Below are 23,960 nucleotides of genomic sequence, written 5' to 3' on the forward strand. Positions count from 1 at the left end.
CTACATGTGTGTATTTTTGTTGCTCTTGAACCTATAATACACCATGGTTAGGAACAGACAGGATTCTTACACCAGTGGAATTCTGTCACTGATTCCATGCTGATCAACCCGTGGACTGCAGTAATCTCGGCAAGCAGATGGAAGTTTTTCTCATTTCAATCTGATCCCTTTGGAATTTATCCTGGTATATGGCATGCATTTTTTTTTTTTTTTGGTTATGGCATGAATGGATATAATTTCATCCTGTTCCTTACGACTAACTATTCATTATATACAATACCACTTACGTAGAAGTTTCTTTTCCCTAACTATCTTCATCATGGACTAAACTTCCATACTATTTTATTTTTATATTTTCTATTTTGTTCATTAATAGAGATACTCTTATACTAGTACCACAGTTTTAATTACAGCCTTTATAGCTGGTACCAAAACCAAACCAAACCCACTGCTGTCGAGTCACTTCGACTCATGGCGACCCTACGGGACAGAGAACTGCCCGACAGAGCTTCCAAGGAGCGCCTGGCAGATTTGAACTGCTGACCTCTTGGTTAGCAGCCGTACCACTTAACCACTACACCACCAGGGTTTCCCTATAGCTGGTAGGGTAAGCCATATATATTTTTTAAAGCTAACGCGCTGAGCCACCCCTAAACCTGGCAGGCCCCTAGCGTTGCTTCTGCTCACTGCTGAGTGTGGTTTTATTTTCTGACTACAGAGATATTTTTTAAATATACAATCCTAGTCATGTCTTTTTGGTTATCTTGTTTTAATTATTTTGTCTGGCAGACCAGAGAAAGGATGTCAAAATGTAACTCACTGCCCAATCTTATTCAAAAGTCACATTAACCTCCTATATGGATAAAAAGCCAGAATATTATTTATGTAATGTCTTTACAAAGAATGGCTTGAACTTTCATCGTTAACGGTTTATCATTTAGAATTCTGTAGAGGAAAAAAGCCAACAGTTATTAAGAGGCTAAGATTTGCCAGGCACCAACAAGCTCACATAATAAAACTACTTGTGTCTGTTTATTATATTACCAACATTATCAGATGCATCATTGTTAGGCACCATGGTATGATATAAAAAGCATGCCCTTTAAGGGTAAGACAAGACTGGATTTGAACTGGGCACATCAATTTGGTAATTCATCTAATCCTCAGTTTCCTCAACTATACTTGTGATGCTAACATCTCCCTCTTGGACTCACTGTGGGCATTAATACATGTAAAGCACCTACCACGGCAACAGTATGTGTTTCATGAACATTAGGCCACTCCCTTCTCCAGGTTAGCTCTTTCTAAACCTGAAGGATTTTGGCAGGTTTCCAAATCAAGAAGCTCTTCTCCGGTCTTCATTCACCTGATTGACCTCACCCTTAAATGTCCATATATAATACTCATGGGTGGGAGACAAGCACTGAAGTTCTCCTTTTGCTCCAGTTTTAGCTTTTTCCATGTTACAGAGACCCACTTTTCATACTAAAACCTAAAATGCAATTCCCTAATTTCAGTCTAGAATATAAGATGACAAGCATGACATGGCCCTTTCTTCCCCAACCACCCCTAAAGATAATCACCCTGACTTGGATTACCACGTCTCCCCTCTCCTCCATACCAGCTGCTGTCGAGTCAACTCTGATTCATGGAGACCCCATATGCATCAGAGTAGAACTGTGGTCCACAGGGTTTTCAATGGCTGATTTTTTAGAAGTAGGCTGCTAGGCCTTTCTTCTGAGCCCCTCTGGGTGGACTCAAACCTCCAGCCTTTTGGTTAGCAGCCGAGTGCATTAAACACACACAAAAACTCTCCTTCCTCCCTTTTTACCAAGCCACTCACCGTTTGCAAGTATTCCTATGATGCACAAAGATGTGCACATCTATCTTTTCTAAATGATCTAAATGGAAAAAGACAGGTGGTAGAGACTGAGGAGAGACTGCTCAAAGAGGATCCACCTCTTTTGTAAAACATATTCCTGACATGCTCTTAGAATCAGTAGAACACGTGAACACGTTAACATATTTCCCCACAGACACCTCTTATACATTGTGTTATGTCAGGGTCACTGGCATGAGTTAAATATGAATTGACTGCCTGAAATGAGAACCCACCACATATACAGTGAGTATCTCATACACTGAGCCCTGCAGCAAACAACTATTGGGGAAAAAATATTTCCAGTTCCAAGCAATTAAAATTAACAACAAAAAATTACAAACCAGCTAGAAAATAGCCCATTAGTAAGTAGAGGTATGTTAATAAGTGGAGGAGTGCTGAAATTATAAAACGTGATTGGTCTCAAAACACATTCTAGAGCTACACACTGTTAAACAAATTGGGCAACAGAAACATATGAAAATAAAGAGGTAAATATCCTCTGCTTTCTATCAGTTTCCCAGAATTACCAGACACTACATGCAGCAATCACTAATGACAACAGCCATTGCTGACTATAATAAAGACAAAATGTGACAATCCTGTAGAAGAGGCAGTGGGATGCAGTGGGCCTGAGAATGCAAAGCTCCTCCCCTTCCCAGTGGATTCTGCACTACTGGTCCCCAAAACCCAGTGCTGTCTCTTGAATACCTGTTGGCACTCACTCCGTTTTTATTTACACTACCCCCCACTGCCTCCTGGTTCAAATTCTTCACTCTGCTCAATAAAAAACAACCAGTTCTGCTATATAACCCTCGTTTGAAAATGAGAATGTTCCAATGTGACTGATATATTTACCAGTTTACTAACTTTTTTAACCGACGACATTTTGAGTGTTGTGCCCCTAATTCCATCTTCCCATTAAGTCCTGTGGTTTTTACTTGTGTCATTTTGGCAGGGGCTTTTCAGGACACAAAATTAAATATCATAGCTGAACTGACTGTACTCCAAAATCTGCTTCACTTTACCTAATCAAAATAACAACAGCTAGTTTATCAAGTACTTACCACATACCAGCCTGTTGAAAGTATGTACAATAACTGATTTAACTCTCACAAGAAACTTCAGGCAGGTTCTATTAACCCCCTTTTAAAGACAAGTTAAATGACTTCCCCAAGGTTCACCCGGCTAGTAAGCAGAGAGGCTAGGACTCTAATTTTACACAGCTCTTACCAGTACTGGCTACCGCCTTATACTTATTTCCCATTTCTCAGTGTGCTCCATCCAACAATGGGCTTTTTTTGGTCCAGTCCTCTACGTATGTTACGGTCATTTCTACACTGTCTTTGGTAGTATCCTCTCAGGCTAAAAAATACTTCTTTTTAGTTCACCTTCTTTTCATCAGAATCATGCAAGTTCTTCAAGGCTGCTTTGTTTAGTTCATACCAAATCAGGTCACATATTGACTATATCCTTGGTACTGCAGGTCACATATTGACTATACCCTTGGTACTGCAGGTCACATATTGACTATACCCTTGGTACTGCAGGTCACATATTGAATACACCCTTGGTACTGCAGGTCACATACTGACTACACCCTTGGTACTGCAGGTCACATACTGACTGTACCCTTGGTACTGTAGGTCACATACTGACTGTACCCTTGGTACTGTAGGTCACATACTGACTGTACCCTTGGTACTGCAGGTCACATGCTGACTATACCCTTGGTACTGCAGGTCACATGCTGACTATACCCTTAGTACTGCAGGTCACATACTGACTACACCCTTGGTACTACAGGTCACATTGCTGACTATACCCTTGGTACTGCAGGTCACATATTGACTATACCCTTGGTACTGCAGGTCACATGCTTACTATACTCTTGGTATTGCAGGTCACATACTGACTGTACCCTTGGTACTGTAGGTCACATACTGACTGCACCCTTGGTACTGCAGGTCACATGCTGACTATACCCTTGGTACTGCAGGTCACATACTGACTATACCCTTGGTACTGCAGGTCACATACTGACTATACCCTTGGTACTGTAGGTGTCTCATACATACCCCTCAGTTGGTGCTTCTTTCACTTAAAAAAAAAAAAATTCTCCAACAAAAAAATAAATTCTTCAAAGCAGGTCTTATTATTTCTTTGCGAAAATCTCCCAAACAAGTACCAGACATGTAATACATATTTCTCAAATAATTTTTTATGGTAAAGTTTAAAACAGAAATAATAGTCATTACCTTTACCTCGTTTCAATTCACTGGTCTAATTATCACACTCTACTCCCATATTTGGGGCAAAGCAAACAGTCTAAAATAAACAAAGTTGGAAGAAACCCAAACCAAACCCAGTGCTGTCGAGTAGATTCTGACTCATAGCAATCCTATAGGACAGAGTAGAACAGCCCCATATGGTTTTCAAGGAGCAGCTGGTAGATTCAAACTGACAACCTTTTAGTTAGCAGACGAGCTCTTAACCACTGTACCACCAGGGTCCCAGAAAAAAAAAAAAAAAAGGTTGAGATCCTGATTAATTCTAAACTTGAAAGTACTGTATATACCTCAAGGAAGTATTTTTGTTCTCATTAACTAATACAAAGTCCAAGGTAGCAGAAGAGTTTTTAATTGGATACCCAACTATTTAGTTTGAAATAGTTTTAAATTCATAGGTGAAATAGGGAGAAATACGTTTCTCTGAACTAATATATTGAATTTGGGTATGCTTAAAAATTGGCAAATACAACACAGAGGTAATTTGAAGAAGGTATCATGTGAGTGTTACTGCCAACTAACAAGTTGAATTAAATGATGAACAGTTTCCAGATGAAGACATATAGTCTCTAATGCATTTCATACCCAGCAGAACAAGACACATTCAGGAGAGATTCTAGCAAATTTAAGTTCAAATTAAAAAAAAAAACGAACTATAAGGATAATGACTAGTATAAACTATGTCACATGGGAAATGATTTTAGGGCCATTTAAACTGGAGGGGAAACCCTGGTGGCATAGTGGTTAAGTGCTACAGCTGCTAACCAAAGGTTAGCTGTTCGAATTTACCAGAAACTCCTTGGAAACCCTATGGGGCAGTTGTACTCTGTCCTATAGGGTCACTATGAGTCGGAATCGACTTGACAGCAACAGGTTTTTTAAACTGGAGAGTGTTTCGGGATTATAGCACAGCTGCTTCAGATAGCCAAAGATCCGTCATTTAAAGGAGGAGCTAGATGTATTCTGTAAAACTCCTGAGCAAATGGCGGAAATCAGGACTGGAACGACTTCAGCTCAATACTGAAAAGAAAATCTCCCAATTATTTAAACTGCCACAATGCAAGGGGCTAAACACAAATAGCAAACTTCCTATCATGGTATAAGGCTCAGACCCGAGTCTTCACATACAGAAGACTTATGAATTGGTTGGTAAGATCTTTTTCAAACCTATGCTTATCTGAATATTTAAAACCACAGGAAGGGAAAAATAGGATACCAAAGGATAGTGGAAAAACCAGTCCCCAGAATTACAGAAAACAGAAACATGCACAAAATATTCAACAGAAATAAGTCCTTCTGGATAATAATGCCGAGCATTTAGTTGTGTTTACCTAAATGCTGTTACCTCTGGATGCAAGCAGTGCCACAAGGTTTCCATATAAAAAGCTTCCTTAAATGACCAATTCAAACAACCCTGTACTGAAGCTGCGATTTTCTGTCTCTAGAAGCATCCTTTTCTTTACCTTTTGAGTGTCTTAAGCATACAAAGCCCAGAGCAGTGTACCAACGTGGGGTGTAGCAGACCTCACAAGCGGGCAAGAAACAAAACAGGCTTTGTTTCCCGGTGGAAGGGGGGCAGGGCAGCTAGAGGAGAAAAGAACAGCACTACCAACTTCTTCCCTCCATAATCAACTACTGAAATTCCAATATTTCCAGTTTTAATAAAATTTCTAAAAGGTAAATTATAATGTGCTATATTTTAAAACTCAAGAGACTGTGCTGCTTGGACTATAAAGCAGTAACTGTTTCAACTTTTATTTAACCAATCAGTCCTGACAGCAAACCACCTACTCAGCAATTGCCGAAAAAATAGACTACCTTCTCGAAGGAAAAAAGAAAGGGAGTCTTTACCATGGATCCCTTCCTAAGTTTCATTCTAAATCTCTGCATTTTCAAACCCTGGATAACTTTTACACTTACATAATTTGTAACCTTGAAACCTTAGAATATTATAAAATATTACAGATGTGGTATTAAACCACAAATTTTGGAATAATAAAAAATTCAATTCTAGTAACCTTTTTTTTATTAGGTGTAAATTTAAAATCAGGAACAAATTTTTGAACTTTTTAAACATTAACTTACATAAAATCTCACACAAGAATCATCTTCCTTTGACAGTTTAAGTCTCAGACATTGCACGTTTATCTATTAGTATGGCTATGATCTTAATTTGTTTATGTAACATTTAGACACAAATTTTAGGTTTCCTTCATGCCTACTAACCGAGATTATACAATAGTAAACTTGTTAAATGAAATGAATGTTTTTCTAAAAACATAGGCTAATAGGCCATCTACGAATCTTACAAACGGTAAAATAACACACACACACACACACTTCACTGCTAGCTCTGCTAAGCACTACATAACCCACTACTGTTGTCAGGTGCCACTGAGTTGATTCTGACTCACAGCGACGCCATGTGACAGAGGAGAACTGCCCCACAGGGTTTTCTGGGCTGTGATCTCATGGAAGCAGATCTCCAGGTCTTCCTTCTGAGGAGCTGCTGGGTGGGTTCCAACCCCCAACCTTTTGGTTAGCAGCCAAGTGCTTAACCAAGCGTATAACCTGGGGGGCTTAATCCACGAAAAGTTGCTAACTTACTAACTGGCATATAATTCATACACCTAAATACAAATGAGAGTTTTTCAGTGAAAATTACCATTCAATTCACACCCAAAATCTCTGTCTTTTATAGAAGGAGCAAAAGGTCAGGATTCCAGCCTAATGGCTGAATATGTCTCTTTATTAACTATATGCAAAAGATGTTTCCCAATACTTAACTAAGCTTTGAACCTAAATGACATTTTTTAAAAATGCAGCTTTATTGAGATAATTCACATACCGCAAAATTCACCCTTTCAACGTGTACAGTTCAGTAGTAGTACATTTATAGTATATATGTACAAATACATATGTGTATTTTTATTTTTCTATGTATATTTATAGAACTGTGCAATCATCACTACTCTCTACCTTCAGAACATTTCCACTGCCCCAAAAAGAAAGCTCATACACGTTAGCAGTCACTCCTCATTGTCCCTTTCCCACTGACACAGCCTTGCTTGGCTGAAAGTGAAGACTTGAAGCACTTACTGATGAAGATCAAAGACCACAGCCTTCAGTATGGATTACACATCAACGTTAAGAAAACAAAACTCCTCACAACTAGACCAATAAACAGCATCATGATAAATGGAGAAAAGACTGAAGTAGCCAAGGATTTGATTTTATTTGGATCCACAATCAACGCCCATGGAAGCAGCAGTGAAGAAATCAGTGTACAATGTATTGCATTGGGCAAATGTGCTACAAAAGATCTCTTTAAAGTGTTAAAAATCAAAGATGTCACTTTGAGGACCAAGGTGTGCCTCACCCAAGCCATGGTATTTTCAATAGTCTCATATGCATGCGAAAGCTGGATAATGAGTAAGGAAGACCAAAGAATTGATGCCTTTGAATTATGGAGCTGCTGAACAATGTTGAATATGGAAGAACGAACACATCTCTCTTGGAAGAAGTACAGCCAGAATGCTCCTTAGAAGCGAGGACAGTGAGACTTATTTTGTCTTGTTTACTTTGGACATGTTATTAGGAGGGACCTTTAGTCCCTGGAGAAGAACACCATGCTTAGTAAATCAGAACATCAGCAAAAAAGGAGAAGGCCCTCGAGAAAATGGATTGACATAGCGGCTGCAAAAACAGGCTCAAAACATAGCAACGATTGTGACCGGGCAAGTGTTTCATTCTGTACATGGGGTCACTATGTGTTGATGGCACCTAATAACAACAACATTTTTCAAACAATACAACTGTAGATGGAGCTTTACAAAAAAAACCCAACAGAACATTTTCTCCTTATCACCTCATTAAGCAGTTTGGGGCAGGACAAACTAAATGAGGTAAGAATGAGAAGGGAGAAAGTGTCCTAACTAGCTTTCAGCTCTCTCTGTACCCAGAGTACAAACGTGTTTTTACCTCTACCAGGAAAATAAAAGTTTAAACATCTGGTTTGGAAAGAAAGTACAGATAGTAAGACAATTGCTCTAAAGAGAAGGCAAATTATATTTTAAAATATACCTGCCACCATAGATTAATGAATAAACAGATCTCATTAATAATAGCTTTATTTCTAATTTCATATAATTTATTATTATTAAGCTCGTTCACCGTGGAATTTACAATTTAGAAGTGATACATACCTTAGCTTTTACTGATAACCACATAAATTGGTCCTTTCATATACTCTAGAGCCTGAATGGCTTCCCTGCATCCTTCAATGTCCTGCTGCAGAAAAGCCCTCCCTAGCCACCCAGGCTCAGATAGGTCTCCCCTTCCACCTGTTACTCCCTTTCATAGCACCTTGTTTTTATCCTTCATGGTACTTTACACATTTTGTGATGATTTATTTACTTGTTTAGTAGCTTGCCACGCCCCACCCCAGTGGCTACCACAACGCCTGGCACATAATAGGCACACAATCATTGTTGAACAAATAAATACTGAAATAGGTTTTAACTCTAATAGGATGTTGCTAGTAACACACAAGAGAATCTCCAGTTGAAACAACCCCAGCAACCATGGAGGCAGAATGAGTATAAAACAAAGCAAAAAACATGAACCACTCTCCTTATGAAATCACTCTTAATTTACTTCAACAGAAATCTGATTTTTCCCTTGGGAATTCTGTAATCTCTTTTTCTATTTCTTTCATCTCCAATTCTGGGTTGGCACAAAAGGTAAGCAACACCACTCACAAATAATGAATATCACCCATAAGTACTGTGCTCCTTTAAAAAATCACGTATATGAGATCAAATTATCAACGATTACTTTAAAACAAAGATGAGACTATAAGGGGACAGGGAGACTAATTAATGGAATGGAACAACCAGGACGGAACGACTATGCTCACACATTGTAAAGAAAGTAACGTTGGTAGAAAGTAACATTTGCATAGAAACTGTCAAATGGGAAACTAAGCTACTGTGTAAACCTTCACCAAAAGCACAATAAAGTTATTATTAAAAAAAAAGTAGCAACACCAAATAGCTCTGTTCCCCAGTACATATTATAAAATAGTTGCTGTTAGTGCAGAGTTAACACAAATATAACTTGAAACAGTTTTCTTTTAAAAACTGATCAGGTTTATTTGTGCTTGATGTTAGGGGCTTTAATAACACAAGTAAGCATTAATTTAAATTATCATTCAATGACTGGTGATCTTAAGCTAAGGTTTCAAAAAATTCTGCATGAATAACTCATTATGTAAACAAAGTCAAGACTATTTCTTCATTATATAATTTATTATTTGAACCATGCCTCAAGTAGGAATTAACATTAATTTAACACAGACCTACTCACCTTTGGTGAGTAAAAGGTGAGCAGTGGAAAGATTGCTGTGATCTTATAAACTGTTCTGGTACAATCCTACTGAATGTAATATAAATTTTAAAAACAAAACTGCTAAGCTCAAGTACTGAACCAATTTTGAGATTTATTCTACAATCTTATGCATTAAAATATTTCTTCATTTCAGCAAATGATTGTCTTTGTACGTAAAAACAAAAACCTGTAACAAACAGCCTAGAAATATAAACCAAATCAGCTTTCTATCATGGCAACTTCATAGGAGTTCTAAACTTTAGAAACAAAGCTTACCAAAAAATGCAACAGCTTTAAGGCACTAGAGTTTCCTTTAAGGCACTAAAGCTGTTTAAACCCCTATATACTTTCAAGAGTTTGAGACTGTGGACAAAGCTTTACTATTCAACCCTGCACTTCCCATCCCCCGTCAGGTTTGTTTGCCTGGACACACTTCACCATGTGATAAGGCTTATCTTCAGATTAAAGGTTGAAAGATTTCTGTCTCCTCTTCAAAAGTAATTCCCAGCTGTGGCCAGAGGACGAAAAGCTAAACTTAAATAGTAGAAAAAATAGTTCAAAAGTATCTCCAAAACCTCCATGCACTCAAATCAGTAAAGCTACTGAGAAGAAACCTTGGAATAGTTAAGCCAGGGTCCATAGTAGTCACTAAGAATTCATAATCTAGCATATTTGTATTAAATTAATTAAGGACTGGAAATACTCTTAGGGCATTCAGACTAATCCATTCACATTTTACAGATTAGTTAAAGTAAATCAAGGTAGGTTAGGCATCTTTCTGGACCAGCTGGTTACATTGCTGCTATCAGAGAACTCTGATCTTGATTCCCAATTAAGCCATTCTTTTATTACATCACAATTCATTTGAAATCAGTAAATTACTAAATTCTACTATCATGTGGAAAAGAGACTGTTACCCTTTACTGTAAATTTGAAAAATACCATGAACTGTATTTTTATGCAAATAATGCAGGTGTGTTACTTTTTTTTCCAACCCCGCAACCCCTTGCAATATTTTCCTAAGTGCGCTCATGGTGCCCATGTTATCTCTGTGGGTGTGTCATTTACATGGGGAGTTATTTGTAAAAAAAATATATAGTAGACAATGCATGCACTCAAGGAACTTCAAAGAAAAGTTCATCAAATCTATCATAATACAGGGAAAAATAAAGTGTCATAAACTAAGTATAATAAAAGTGAAAAAAGGTGATACCCGATTTGGAGAAAATGGATGAACAATTCATAAAAAGTACACCTGAGAAGAGGACTGAAAGAGTCAACAAAAGAAAAATGTGGAGGATGTTACAAGTAAAGAGGACAGCATAACAAACAGTGAGGAAGTTGGACAGCAGCTATCTAGTGTGCATGGAGTATCAGGTGAGTATAAGGACGTAGAGGTAATCCACTAACAAGAGAAACTAGGATTTTTGGAGTGCTCTATATGCCAAGTCAGAGCAATGCTATTTTTTCCACTCGATAAAGCACATACAAAACGCCACACTGGGTATCATATTTAAATATTTATCATATTTAAAGAGGCACCAATAAAATGAAAGGCATCCAGAAGAGGGATGTGTGCTGATAGAGAACCAAGAAAACATGAAAAACTGGAGAAGCCATAGTTAGAAAACAACACTTCTGGGATTTTAGGATTATTCCCAAATGTGAAGGGAAGTAAATTTCCGGGCTAAAAAGGGACAGTCTTTCTGGTCATTAGAACTTTCCTTCATCAGAATGTCCTGCCTTACAATGTGATAAACTCCCAGAGAAGGTCAAAGCTGAGGTCAGAAGATTGTCTCTCAAGTATATGACAGAGGTGAGGTCTGGCTTCAAAGTCTGTTCTAATCTGAGGTCTTAAAGGTCTCTTCTGTAATTGGAAACTCATTACCTTTGGTCAATTTCCTCAAGATGAGTCACAGAATAGGATATAAATGGATTAACCACTGCCTTCTTCCTCACTCTGAGATTTCCACGTATCACTATTGGTGTATTAGGTGTGTTTCAGAAAGATTAACTGCATGTAACCTAAATTTCTTATAAATTCTAGGTGCCAAAAGACCAAGTTCAGATTCCAGTCTTTTACTTCAGTATATAACCTTGGAAAGGTCACAAGGTCCCTAAGTCTCAGAGGGACTCGGATTTGACACAGTATTCCACACCTCATCCTGGCACAAATGTCTTGTGGTGTCCAAAATACTAGTATTCCTCCAATTGAGAAATGCCCTTCTCAAGGGTAAATTTTGTGAGGTTTATCTGTTACTGACTTTCAATTCGCAATTGGAAACCCTGGTGGCGTAGTGGTTAAGTACTACAGCTGTTAACCAAAAGGTCACCAGTTCGAATCTGCCAGGCGCTCCTTGGAAACTCTACGGGCAGTTCTACTCTTGTCCTATAGGGTCGCTATGAGTCGGAATCGACTCGATGGTAGTGGGTTTTTTTTTTTTTTTTTAAATAGCTTTTCTTACCTAAAGAACACTGAAACAACATCTATTTGTTGATATCCTAAGTGGCTACTAATATAGTCTACAACCAAATACCTCTGACAGTTGAAGATCACCAGGGAAGAGTTATGAGAGAGAAAGGGAAAAAAAAAAAACCTTGTTTTTAATGCATGGAAATCAAGAAATTTACTTCAATAAAATGCATATGATTAAATGTTAACATTCTTCCTACCTAAGATTCTAATAATGGAATTACAGGTTTAATTTCTACAGTATTTAATGTTTTCCCTTATCCTGAATAGGAGAGATTTTTAGGTATTTAGTCAGTAAGTGTTTTTATCAAAAGAAAAATGTAACAGGCATCAGAAATACTGGGTCTTAAAGGAACAAGGCTAATGAATGATGAATGCCTCAACATTTAAAATTTTTTAATTATTAATGTAAGATATTTGACTTTGGTAAGGATGAGAACTTTTAAGAAGAAAAATCTTGGCTTTGGGGTCTTATTTTAAGAAAATATATATATACGTATATTTTACTTATTTTAAAAATTTTATTTATAAAAAAATTATATACACAAGTTTTGAGAAACTTTGAAACAGAGAACTAAAATCAATACCTGCATTTTGACAGCCTGTGACATTTCCATGCACACAAGAGTAGTCAGGAATTACAGAATGTTGTTTTGCCACATTAGATTTTTCATTACTTCCTTTAAGACTTAAAAGACATATATTCCCCTTAAATCTCTGGCTTCAATATTTTTGTTTAAACCAAATATATTTTTTATACCAGTCATGCCATCAGCACTTATTTCTAAAAGAAAAGACTGCTAACACTATTTAATACATCCTTTTATATAAATAATAGGGACAATAACATTACATAAAAGACCAGTTCATTGACTCAGTGTTTGGTCTTCACAGGGCAGATTTTCTTAGGTATTTAGTTGGTCTTTATTCTTTCATTGTGAAGAACAGGAATTATGGTTTTACCGTGTTTTCATTAGGCCCTTTACTGGAAAATATTTATATGACTATATCACATAAAACAGTAATTCTATAATGTACAAGGAAATGTTTAAACTTGAGACTCTTCGTGTTTACCAGTACAAAATCTCCAGGCGGAAAAAAAAAAGGATTTCTTATGTGTTTATATGAAATAATTTAATGGCCTGCATAATACTCAAGGAACTATTTTCTTTAATACAGGGTAAATACATTTCTAATATAATTCCTTTTTTCTTTTAAACCCTCCATTTTTCAAAGCTCAAGAAATATCAGTAAATACTGCAATTAGATGTATTTTCACGATTTGTTACAAATTACTAGTAAATTCTCTAAGACAATATAAATGTAAAAGATATATAATTTTTAAATGTTAAAGAAAAAAAAATCAGATAAACAAGAATCAATCCACAACAAATCACTATTCAATTTACTAAAATTATATGGATAATTTATTAACCTCATGAAGGATGTGAAGTACTGATTCTTTGAATACTCAAAAGTACCTGATAAAGAATAAAAAACATAAAAGGGGTTGATGTTAGGAAGTGAGCAATAAAATTAAGCTTATACAGAGTGAATCTTCCATTTTAAAATACCAAAACACACAGGCCTGTTTGATACTTTAATATAGGTTTAGAAAATACAGAAAAGCAAACTCTATAACCATGAAAGCAATAACCTACCATTTGTTTATGTTTCCATGGCTCAAAAGGGCAGAAAGAAGGGGAGAGTTTATATTTCTTTGGTAGAGATAAAGTGTAATCCACTATACAGAACTGCAGATTTCAAGGAAAACCCCTTCAAATTCAGCAGCTAACAGCTTGTCTCTATTTGCTGTCACTCTAGATCAGAGAAACCCACACTTTTTTTCTTTTCTGCCCCCTTCAGTTACACTTGAGCTCTCTGACTGAAAAGGTCTGGAACAGATTAAAAGTCGAGCCACAGAATAAAAAGCTTTGGCATGTCGTCAAGCCTGTCTGGAATATACATACACAGCGGGCCCAAAAAGGGAAACTAAAGGCAGTAAAAAGAACTTTATAGAACTTTTTTTGGCATATCTAATTGTATGCTTGTGTGTACATTATGTGTTAGAGTTAAGGTTTTTTTTTTTTTTTTGGTATTTCCCCCTTAAAACAAAAGCCCAATCTGTGTAATCAATGGGTCTACTTAAGCTCACAGAAAGTTGTATTATTTCATTGTTCTAAATGAAAATACTTAATTAAAAAAAAAAAAAGCTATGTTCTAGTTCCCGATCTCTGCAATGAGCTAAGAGTTAATCATCATCTTTCATGATCTTGCCTTGAAAAAAAAACCACAGCACCATTTATTTAAATTTCCAAAAACTGGACAAGTTGAATTCATTTCATTAAAGATGATTTTAAGAAAACATGGCTGTGATCTTTCTAGTCCCCACAAATGCCAGTATTTATTAAATTATCTACCTTACTTGGTTTCCAGTTTCAACCACAGGCCTTATTCAAGTATTAAATAGAATCTGAAGTTGCAAATTATTAACATGCCACATAACTTTTCAACACTCAAATGGGTCTGAAGCTCAAAAGGCTAGTATTTAAGCCAAACCGGATATCTGTCAAAATGACGGTCTCTGCCATGACCCCACCTTTGACTTTACTTGAATAGGGGGCTCAATCAGTCCATAAAGCTGACCAGTCAGTTTGGGACAAAGCCAAGAACTAGTTTTTTTTTTTTTTTTTTTTTTTAAGGTATACATAAAGACGTAAGAGAATTGTTCATAATGTTCCTGACAGGGAAGTTATTTTATCCAACTAGCTGTGGGCAGAGTTTTTCTTTTTCCCTCCAGGGTTGTGTTTTGATGGCATTCACAGAGTTAATTCCTCTTTCCCGTAAGGGCCCCACAGTTGTTGTTAGGTCAACCCCTGTAAAGCTTCAAAGGTTCCGCGTCCCCTCGGTCTGACCTACTCAGTGATCTGCACACTGTTTTCATTTAGCTGCCTCCAGTCCAAGACGAAAGCTTCAAAACCACAATGATCTGCTCCTTTTTAGGTTCATTTTTCCATGGCATTGGAAAAATACCTCAGAAACCCAACTAAAAGAAACTAAAAACAGTGAAAAAACATGAATAAAAGGCACTGAAGAGCTTATATAAGCTTATCAAAATGTACTCATTTGGGAGGAGTTGTGATCTGGGGAGGAATATGGCTTGCTTTTTGTTTCCTAAATGAAAAACAGCAAAGGATCGATGCTGAAAAAAAAAAAAAAAAACAGAAGAGAAGAGAAGAAACAATGCTTTCATTGGACCATCTCTACAGTGATGGATCTTTTTCTCCCCCGTAGGCTGGGAAACACTAAAATACTCAGGCATAGGACGGTATTCACCACTCTCAGATGTTAAGCATAAGCAGACACCAGGTCACTGACAAAAGCCGGTATTCCAGGTTTTAGATGTAGCATGACGGCCTGATTATTATTGCAGTTAGAAAGATCATTTTAAGCAAGACCACTATGTCTCCAAAAATGTAAAAGGAGCAGTGATTCTGGTTAGTTAGCCACCATAACATTCTCCCACCCCCACCCCAAAGAGCCCAGAATAAAAATGCTGATTTAGACCTGAATTTCTCAAGTTTAAAGTGAGAAGTGTAAAAATAGTACTGGGAAATGTTGGGTGGTTAATCATTTTTAATATTACAAAAGCAATGTAATTTTATTTAAATGTACCTTCCCAATACACATATCAAAAAAAAAAAAAAAAAAGTAATCAAAAATATCTAAAAAGGTTTTGAGATGAACCTTTACCAAAACGAGGGTCAAGCCTTGGGTCTAGCCAAGAGGTGGTCTTGTTCTTATGGTTTATATAGTAAATTTCTCCATCCTGAGTCATGGCTTGTTCCCATCCATCAGGAAGAGGACCTATAATACAGAAAAAAAATCACGGTTGGTTTTTATTTGGTGCAGCTAAAAAAATGGGAGGGTACTAATTTAAAAAGAAAAGACATCTTGACATAAAACAATTTATTAAAACAGATTTAAGCACGTGTTTAGAGAAGAAAGGTAAACCTATATGCCCGATTCTTCTCCACCAAAAAGAAACCACCAAGTACCAAAACAAATATCCCCAAAGACAAAAAGTTTTTTGGACGTCATGACCTAAATAATTATCATTATTGTTAATACAAGGCATGGGGGGTGTTGTGGCTCAAGGACTACTCCCAATCCAATCGGTACAGTGATGGTAGTTTCCTAGGGACTCCAAGGCTCTTTACTAAGGAATATATATTTATATATATATATGCGTGTGTTTTCAGGCCATCCAAAGAGTTATAAACATTCTATTTAATACAATGCACAAGTTAACTAAGCCTGCCAAGTTCCATTTATTTTATTTATTTATGTGACTGGCTCACACCAAGAAAACTAGAATAGAAAAACCTACAGTCCAAAAAAGCTTATTTTTAAGCAGCCCAGAAATCGCCAACAGGTGGGGATGGTGGTTAGAAGTTTAAATTCGTCAGAGCCTTGAAAAGGAGAAGTGGGAGCTAGAGCTGTTGCATGGCAAATTTCTCAGGAAGAAAGGACAAGGTTATCATTTCAAAGCTGCAGGGTAAGGAAACAACTGGGAGGTAAGACTAAAGAATATAGTAAGTCTAAGGAAGATTTTTCTATCTTTATTAAGTTAGGGAAGCAAGACAATTGCTTTTGGGAGGTAATAGCAATGAAAAGAGAGGCCAAGAATAAATTACCAAATTCAAGCTTATTTGCTCCTCAACCCCTTGTCTCCTCCCCTCTTTTCCTTCCCATCCCTACCAGGAGTCAGGAAAGGCAAGTATAAATTGGGAAGTCTGAGTACACTGAGTGCTTACTATGTGTCAATCGCTGTCCTAAGTATATTATATACATTAACTCATTTTATCCTTACACCCACAGGCAGTAGTACTACCTCCATTCTAATGAAGAAACTGAGGCACAGAATGGTTAAGTGCGGTACAAGGTCACAAAGCTAGTGTCACATATAATACTCAAACCCAGGCGGCCTGACTCCTACGCCATTGCGCTTCACTGCTACAATTCTTTGCTTTCATCTCCCATATCCAACACCAAAGACTGAGTATGCTTCCTATGCGAAAATGGAACAAGTTCTTTCTTTCTGTATCGGCAGTCCAAGACAACCTCATACTAGCTTTTCAGAAAATCATGCCCTCTCCTTTATGTGCTGTTCCCATTATCATAGACATCCTTTTCTCCCTTATAAACTCCTACTCATCCTGCAACACACCAGACGTCACCTCTTCATTTCAGCCTGCCCTGATTACATCAGAAAGAATTATTAGTTTCTTCTCCTATTTGAAGTAACATTTAATAGAACTGTAACCACTTGTTTACATGTCTCTTTTCCTTATAAGGGCAATAACCAAGTTGTAGGCTAGTACCTGAGTAGTTGCTCAAAAAATATTTAATCAGTGAATGAATTTCCCACCTTTTAGTTAATATTTTGAACTTTCTATAATATTAGTCAAAAATTAGTTTCTATACTATTTTCAGATAACAGGCTTATAAACAGAATATACTAGTGATGTTATTAATCTATTGCCTATTGCCTCTTAAGCTTTGTGTTATAAATTTTTACAGCTCATTTAAATAAAAAAACTTTAAAAATTATAGAAATACTAAAAAATAAAAGCAAGCTTATTGTAACCCACTCCCCAGGAGAAAAAAAAAAGAACAATCTGCTTTTGTGACTTGCTTCTGGATATTTTTCCACGTACATTTGGTACACATGCATACCCACTGAGTGGGGTCATGCTCTACCTGTATCATACATGCTTTACTCACTTACTATATTATGGCTATCTTTTCCTGACACAATACCTAAGTCTACCTTATTCTTTTTAATGGCTGCATGAACCTTACTGTGCTGATACACTAGAACTCATTTATTCTCTTCCCCAATGTTGCATATTAGAGTTGCTTCTAATTTTTTTTGCTGTTATAATTGTGCAACACATATCCCCTAAAGCAGTGGCAGAAGCAGTACCTCTAACTACTACTAGCTGTATCACTGCTATCACACACTGATGATACCATCACATTCAAATCCACACAGTGGGTATTGTTCCTATCCCTATTACACAGATGAGGACAATGACGTTACGTTCAGAGAGGTTTAGCAGACAGTTTGCCCAAGGCAGACAGTAAGCTTCCAGCCAGGGTTTGAACCCAGGAAGTCTGACTTCACAGCTTCTGCTTTTATTTTAACCCAAAGATATTTTGAGAATCAACATACTCTATGAGTTAAAATATACATACATCCCCTAAAACTCATGCAGATGTTTCTATAAGATTATCAAAGTGGAATAGTGGCTTTTAATCATTAAGAATTAATTTTTAAAAAGACAGAGAATTTCACTAAAGATGGAAGACTTCAAAAACTAAATCCAGGCAACTTTTCACCAACACCATTTTTGTGTAGTGTAAATAATCACAAATCTCTAAATACGGGAAATTTAGGCATGAATATATACAAAGAAAAGACAAGCCCAGATAGATCAAAATAAATTTAAAATGCCTTTGAGTTCAATTCATATTCTAATTTAAGTGTGCCATGAACAGTACAACTTCTTCAATATGTAGTATATAAAACAAAATAAATCTAAGTGGCATTACATTATTTATATAAGAAGATCTTAAATGATCTAAAACAGTACTTTCAAACTTTAGCATGCATTAGATTCACCGGGAGGGCTTGTTAAAACACACACTGCTGAGCCCCATCCCCAGAGTTTCTGATACCTTAGGTCAGAGGTAAGGCCTGAAATTTCCCAGAAGATGCTGAGAACATGCTGGTCCAAGGCACACACTTTGAGAACCAGTGATCTCAACCACTCACAATTCTGAAGCTGGTACAGAACTGCTTATGAATCTATCCAACTTATACACAACTATATCTATTCACTGCTAGGTACCATGAGCACTTTGGAGATTAATCTATCAAGCCCTATGTGTTTGAGGATGGTACACAGCCCATGGTAGAGTAAGATGGGGCAAATGCTGGGCTCATATGTGTCAGGGTAAAGCAGTCACGAGAACGGTACTATTTTTTTTTTTAACTTGAATGACACAAGTAATTTTTATGGAGGGGTAGACCAAACTTCATTTCATATGTATCCTCCAATGACCAGATGTGAGCCATGGGAATATTACTGGCAACTTAACTTCAAACCATTTTTGGTTGAGAACATTTCACATTCTCAGTGGAAATGAAGAGGCCTTTCTCTGTGCTGGCAGAGTATTTTCTTCATATCATAGTACTCATCACACAGTATTATTTGGTTACATGTTTTCTTCCTAGCTAAACTGTAAAATTTCTGAACACAAGGATTGTATATTACGCATATTTCTATCCTGTTGTCCAGTGTAGTGTCTACTACTCACAAGGGATATGAATAACTGTTGGCTAAAAAGAATGTAATCAAAATAAAATTCAATTAAAATCCCTTATTTTTGCTTCATTCTTTCCATGTAAGTTCAATGTCTCCATTATTTGGTACAAATGAAACTAATTTTGATTAATTAAATATTTGAAGGCACAGGATAGAGCAAATTCTTTTATTCAACAAGCATTTACTGAGCTCCTACTACGTCCAAGCCTTGGAGTATAGCAATAAACAAAATTCTTGTCTTGAAGCTTATGTTCCACTCAGAAAAGCAAACATGTATAAAATGCTGGCTAACAGTAAGTATAATGGAAAAAAAAAAAGTAATGCAGCATGAATGCAGAAAGAAAGATGGGAAATGGTCTATCAGTAATGAGGACCAAGAAGGGCCGCACTGACGAGGTGATCTCTAAGCTGAGGCCTGAACACAATGAGAGCTCAAGCATGTCATGGGCAATCTGGGGCAAGTACTGATTCCAGAGAGGGGAGAAGTGAGGAGGCCAGTGTGGATGGGGCAGAATAAGCAAAGAATAAGATTTCACTTTGCTTTTTTATGGTCAAGACGCTACCAGAAAACCTTTCAGTATTTAGCATTTAAACCAGTTGTTTAAAGCTTTCTGAAGAGTAATAGTGATTCCCTAAACTCATGAACAATCTCTAGATAAGTCAGAATGGGCAAGAAACATTTTCATCTTGATTCACTTTTACATTCTTTAAAGCTAGTCTCAGATATAGAAAAGATGTGGAAGTTTTTCAAGGCTGAGCTATTAAGCCTGACCAAAGTTTTTTGGGGGAAGAAGAGAAAATAAAAACATGCCTTGTATCAGGAAGGTAGAAAGAAAGTGGTCAGCATTTCAATGAGATATAGGCAGGGCAAGAAATTTTAATTAGGATAGCAAAAGAGCAAGTGATAGGCTATAATGAAACAAGTCATAAATTAGAATTATTTATCTTAGAGAAAATAAATTTTTATGTAGGATTTACTACTAGTGGTTGATTGGTAACTTATCTACTATAGCATATAGTAACTTCCTGTAGTATTTTAAAAACAAATAAAATATTCCATGTTATAATAATGAAAGTGACTCATCATCAATTTCCTGCTCTTGCCTAAGGACTCTCTTGCATTAGTAGTGACTAACTAAAACTATTTGCAATGTTTAATCAAACAAGAAAGTCTTGATTAACTATGCCACAAAAGTTAATCAACTTCTCCCTCTCACCTGCTTGACAGTCAAGAATAAAGAAGTCAACCAGGACACTGGAAGTTTACAGAACACGCCCTGTTGAGTGGTTCAAAGTACAAGACTGTCACGAAGTAGTTTACTTAGAAAGTTAAGAGGAGCAGCTGAAAAGGTATATTCAATGACCTTTTAAAAAGGAATTTAATTCTGAAATCCTGACCAATTTCAGTTTTCAAATTCTGGTCTCTTGTATATGTTTGATGAATCACAGATTGTTCTTTGTGCAACATACTATTTTACAAATACTAATTCATTTAATAATCTAATGATGTAGGTATCATTACAGTAAAACCTGCAAAAGCCAGAACTTGTACTAATGCAGAAACCTGTCAAAGAAGGAAAACTCAAATATTTTCCACTAAAACAAGCAATAGAAAAAGTGGAAAAACTACACCCTGTCAAAGGTGGAAAATTTGCGAGACCTGAAAAAACAAGGCAGTCTTGTCAAGTTCCAACTCTAACAGGTTTCACGGTATTATCTTGACTTTACAGATGAGGAAATTAAGGCGCAGAAAAGTTACTCAGCTTGCCCAAGATCACTTATAAGGCCAAGCCAGTAAGTGGCAGAGCTAGAACTCAAACCCAGGTAGTCCACTCTGCACACTCATGCTCTTCAGCACTACAACACAAATATGACAAAGAGCAATCAAAGGGTTTTGTTTCTTTAGTTTTCTTTTCCTAGAACTTTAATGAAATCCTATGGTTTTAGTCATATTCACATAGATGACTCACAAATCTTTAATGCTTCTCTGGCAGTCAACACCAGTCTCTCTTCTTCACCAAGTAGACACTGACACTTCACAAGCTATATACCCAGATTTTGGGCAGTTTTTACCTTGAAACATCATTTACATTTACCCTTCAAATGAAATTTTAATGTAGATTTTCAGTTTTCCATTGCTAAATTTCAGCAACAGCCTCCAAATTGGTCTTAACCAACTCTAATATTAAACTTCGTATGTACCAAAAGAACATCTTGCGAGGTGGGGCCAAGATGGCAGAGTACTCAGATGTTTCCTGTGGTTCCTCTTACAACGAAGTCCTGAGAAAACAAGTGAATCAATTATATTTGACAGTCTAGGGCCCCTGAATATCAAAGACAAAGTTTAGGAATTGGACTGAGCGGCAGATGAAGGGACAGATGGGTCAGAAACAAGAGAGGAGTTGCCAGACCTGACCCGGCAGGAACCAGCACCCCGTGGGCGAAACATGCTGGCACGAGCGTGGTGAGGCAAGCAGTGGTGTTTGGGACCCGTTTTCCACATCGGGAGAGACCAAGCTGCAGAGAGTCTACTCCCTCCTCCAGAATCAGTGAAAAGCAACGCTCAACAAGCAAAAGGTAAGTACATGCATATAATCTACCACACGGATCAAAAAACACCCCTTTGGGAAAAACCTTTCCCCCATTTACCTGCCCCCTTCCAACCCTGCACTGGAAATAGGACCTGTCATGTACCCTGAGCCATTCTCCCAGCCTTGGAGAGGCAACAAATTAACAAATAGGAAGAAAATAATCTATCGGCTCCCCTAAACCAGAAACTCATGGCAGGAACAGCTCCTTTGCCTAGGTACAGGTAAGGGTTCCACAGACTCTGAATGCCTCTCACTCCTGCACAGACCTGTGTAGGACCATTTCAACAGCACAGTACAACATGTTATATACCTAAAGTCTAACCTCAACTGTATCAGCTATACAGTGGAGAAGTAGGTTTGTGACATATCACACCTCTCTGGCTATTAAGCAGGGTCCTCACCTACCCACATCACGGGCCTGAGGACTGGTGGCTCCACCCACGCCACCTAGCCACTCACGACACGGGTCCAAGAGTAAGTGGTGCCTCTCAGTCCTTACAGCCAACAGCATTGGGTGTCCACAGACTGGCTGCAAAACCCGCCCACTTAAGCGCTCTAGGGAGCAGGGACACACTTTCCTCACAGACACTCCGGGGCAAGTGTCAGGGACGAGTGTCATCCCCCTGCCTTGCTCAGCAGATAAAATAATTTAAAAAAAATGAAGAAACCCTAAGAATTATGTGGGACTCTACTCCTGTACCTACACCAAGCACCTCTGCCCATTTAGGACTGTAGGTGAGAGCCTGCACCACACACTTGGTGATCAACTACCTGGACACCTGAGCTGAATCCATACAAGAAAAGTAAACGGACTCCTGAGCTCACATACCTAGCAACAGCCCTAACCACCTGGTGACAGGACATTAGAGCTTCAAAGGCACCAATAATCAAACGAGCTTACACAAGCGGCCTGTTTGGGCATATCAAAACAAGAAACTAGGACACAGTAAGCAAACATAAAGTAAATAAATACAATAACTTATTGATGGCTCAGAGACAACAGTCAATATCAAATCACATAGAGGCAGACCATGATGGTTTCAGCAGGCTCCCCAAAGAAAGAATCAAGAAGTCTTCCAGAAGAAGAGCATTTCCTAGAATTCCTGGAGGTAGAATACAAAAGATTAATATACAGAACTCTTCAAGACATCAGCAAAGACATCAGGCAAAATGCAGAACAAGCCAAGGGGCACACAGACAAAGCAATAGAGGAACTTAAGCAGATTAGGGAAGAGCATAATGACAAATTTAACAGGCTGCAAGAATCCACAGAGCAACAGCAAACAGAAATCCAGAAGATTAACAATAAAATTTCAGAAACAGACAACTCAATAGGAAGTCACAGGAGCAGAACTGAGGCAATGGAAGTCAGAACTAATAAGACTGAGGATAAAGCACTTGACACCAACACAATTTGAGGAAAAATCAGATAAAATAATTAAAAAAAAAAATGAAGAAACCCTAAGAATTATGTGGGACTCTATCAAGAGGACTGACCTACAAGTGACTGGAGTACCAGAACTTGAAGGGGGGGGGGGAGTGGATAACAGATAATACAGAGAGAATTGTTGAAGATTTGTTGGCAGAAAGCTTCCCGATACTGTGAAAGATGAGAAGATATCTATCCAAGATGCTCATCGAATTCCACACACGGTAGGTCCCAAAAGAAAGTCACCAAGACATATTATAATTAAACTTGCCAAAACCAAAGATAAAAAGGGAATTTTAAAAGTGGCTAGGGATAAACAAAAAGCCACCTATAAAGGCGAGTCAATAAGACTAAGCTCAGACTATTCAGCAGAAACCATGCAGGCAAGAAGGCTATGAGAGGACATATATAAAACCTGGAAGGAAAAAAACCTGCCAGCCAAGAATTACATATCCAGCAAAACTATCTCTTAAATATGATGGAGAAATTAGGACATTTCCAGACAAAAAAACATCTTG

General features: G+C 37.4%; 1 protein-coding gene across 12 annotated transcripts in view; it reads right to left on the reverse strand.

Moving 5' to 3' along the window:
- YAP1 (Yes1 associated transcriptional regulator) overlaps positions 1 to 23,960 on the reverse strand; it is a 129,938-nt gene that overhangs the window by 22,523 nt on the left and 83,455 nt on the right. For 4 of the 12 annotated variants that reach the window (XM_049889469.1, XM_049889465.1, XM_049889467.1 and 1 more), the window contains exon 4: positions 15,782 to 15,895. The exons of 4 other annotated variants lie outside the window; for them this stretch is intronic. In XM_049889469.1, the coding sequence (XP_049745426.1) occupies positions 15,782 to 15,895 (114 nt within the window). Of the gene's footprint in view, positions 1 to 15,775; positions 15,896 to 23,960 lie in introns of all 12 variants that reach the window. 4 more of the 12 variants (XM_049889468.1, XM_049889464.1, XM_049889466.1 and 1 more) reach the window with 1 other exon arrangement.

This window comes from Elephas maximus, chromosome 7 (assembly GCF_024166365.1).
Source record: "Elephas maximus indicus isolate mEleMax1 chromosome 7, mEleMax1 primary haplotype, whole genome shotgun sequence".
Classification (NCBI taxonomy): domain Eukaryota; kingdom Metazoa; phylum Chordata; class Mammalia; order Proboscidea; family Elephantidae; genus Elephas; species Elephas maximus.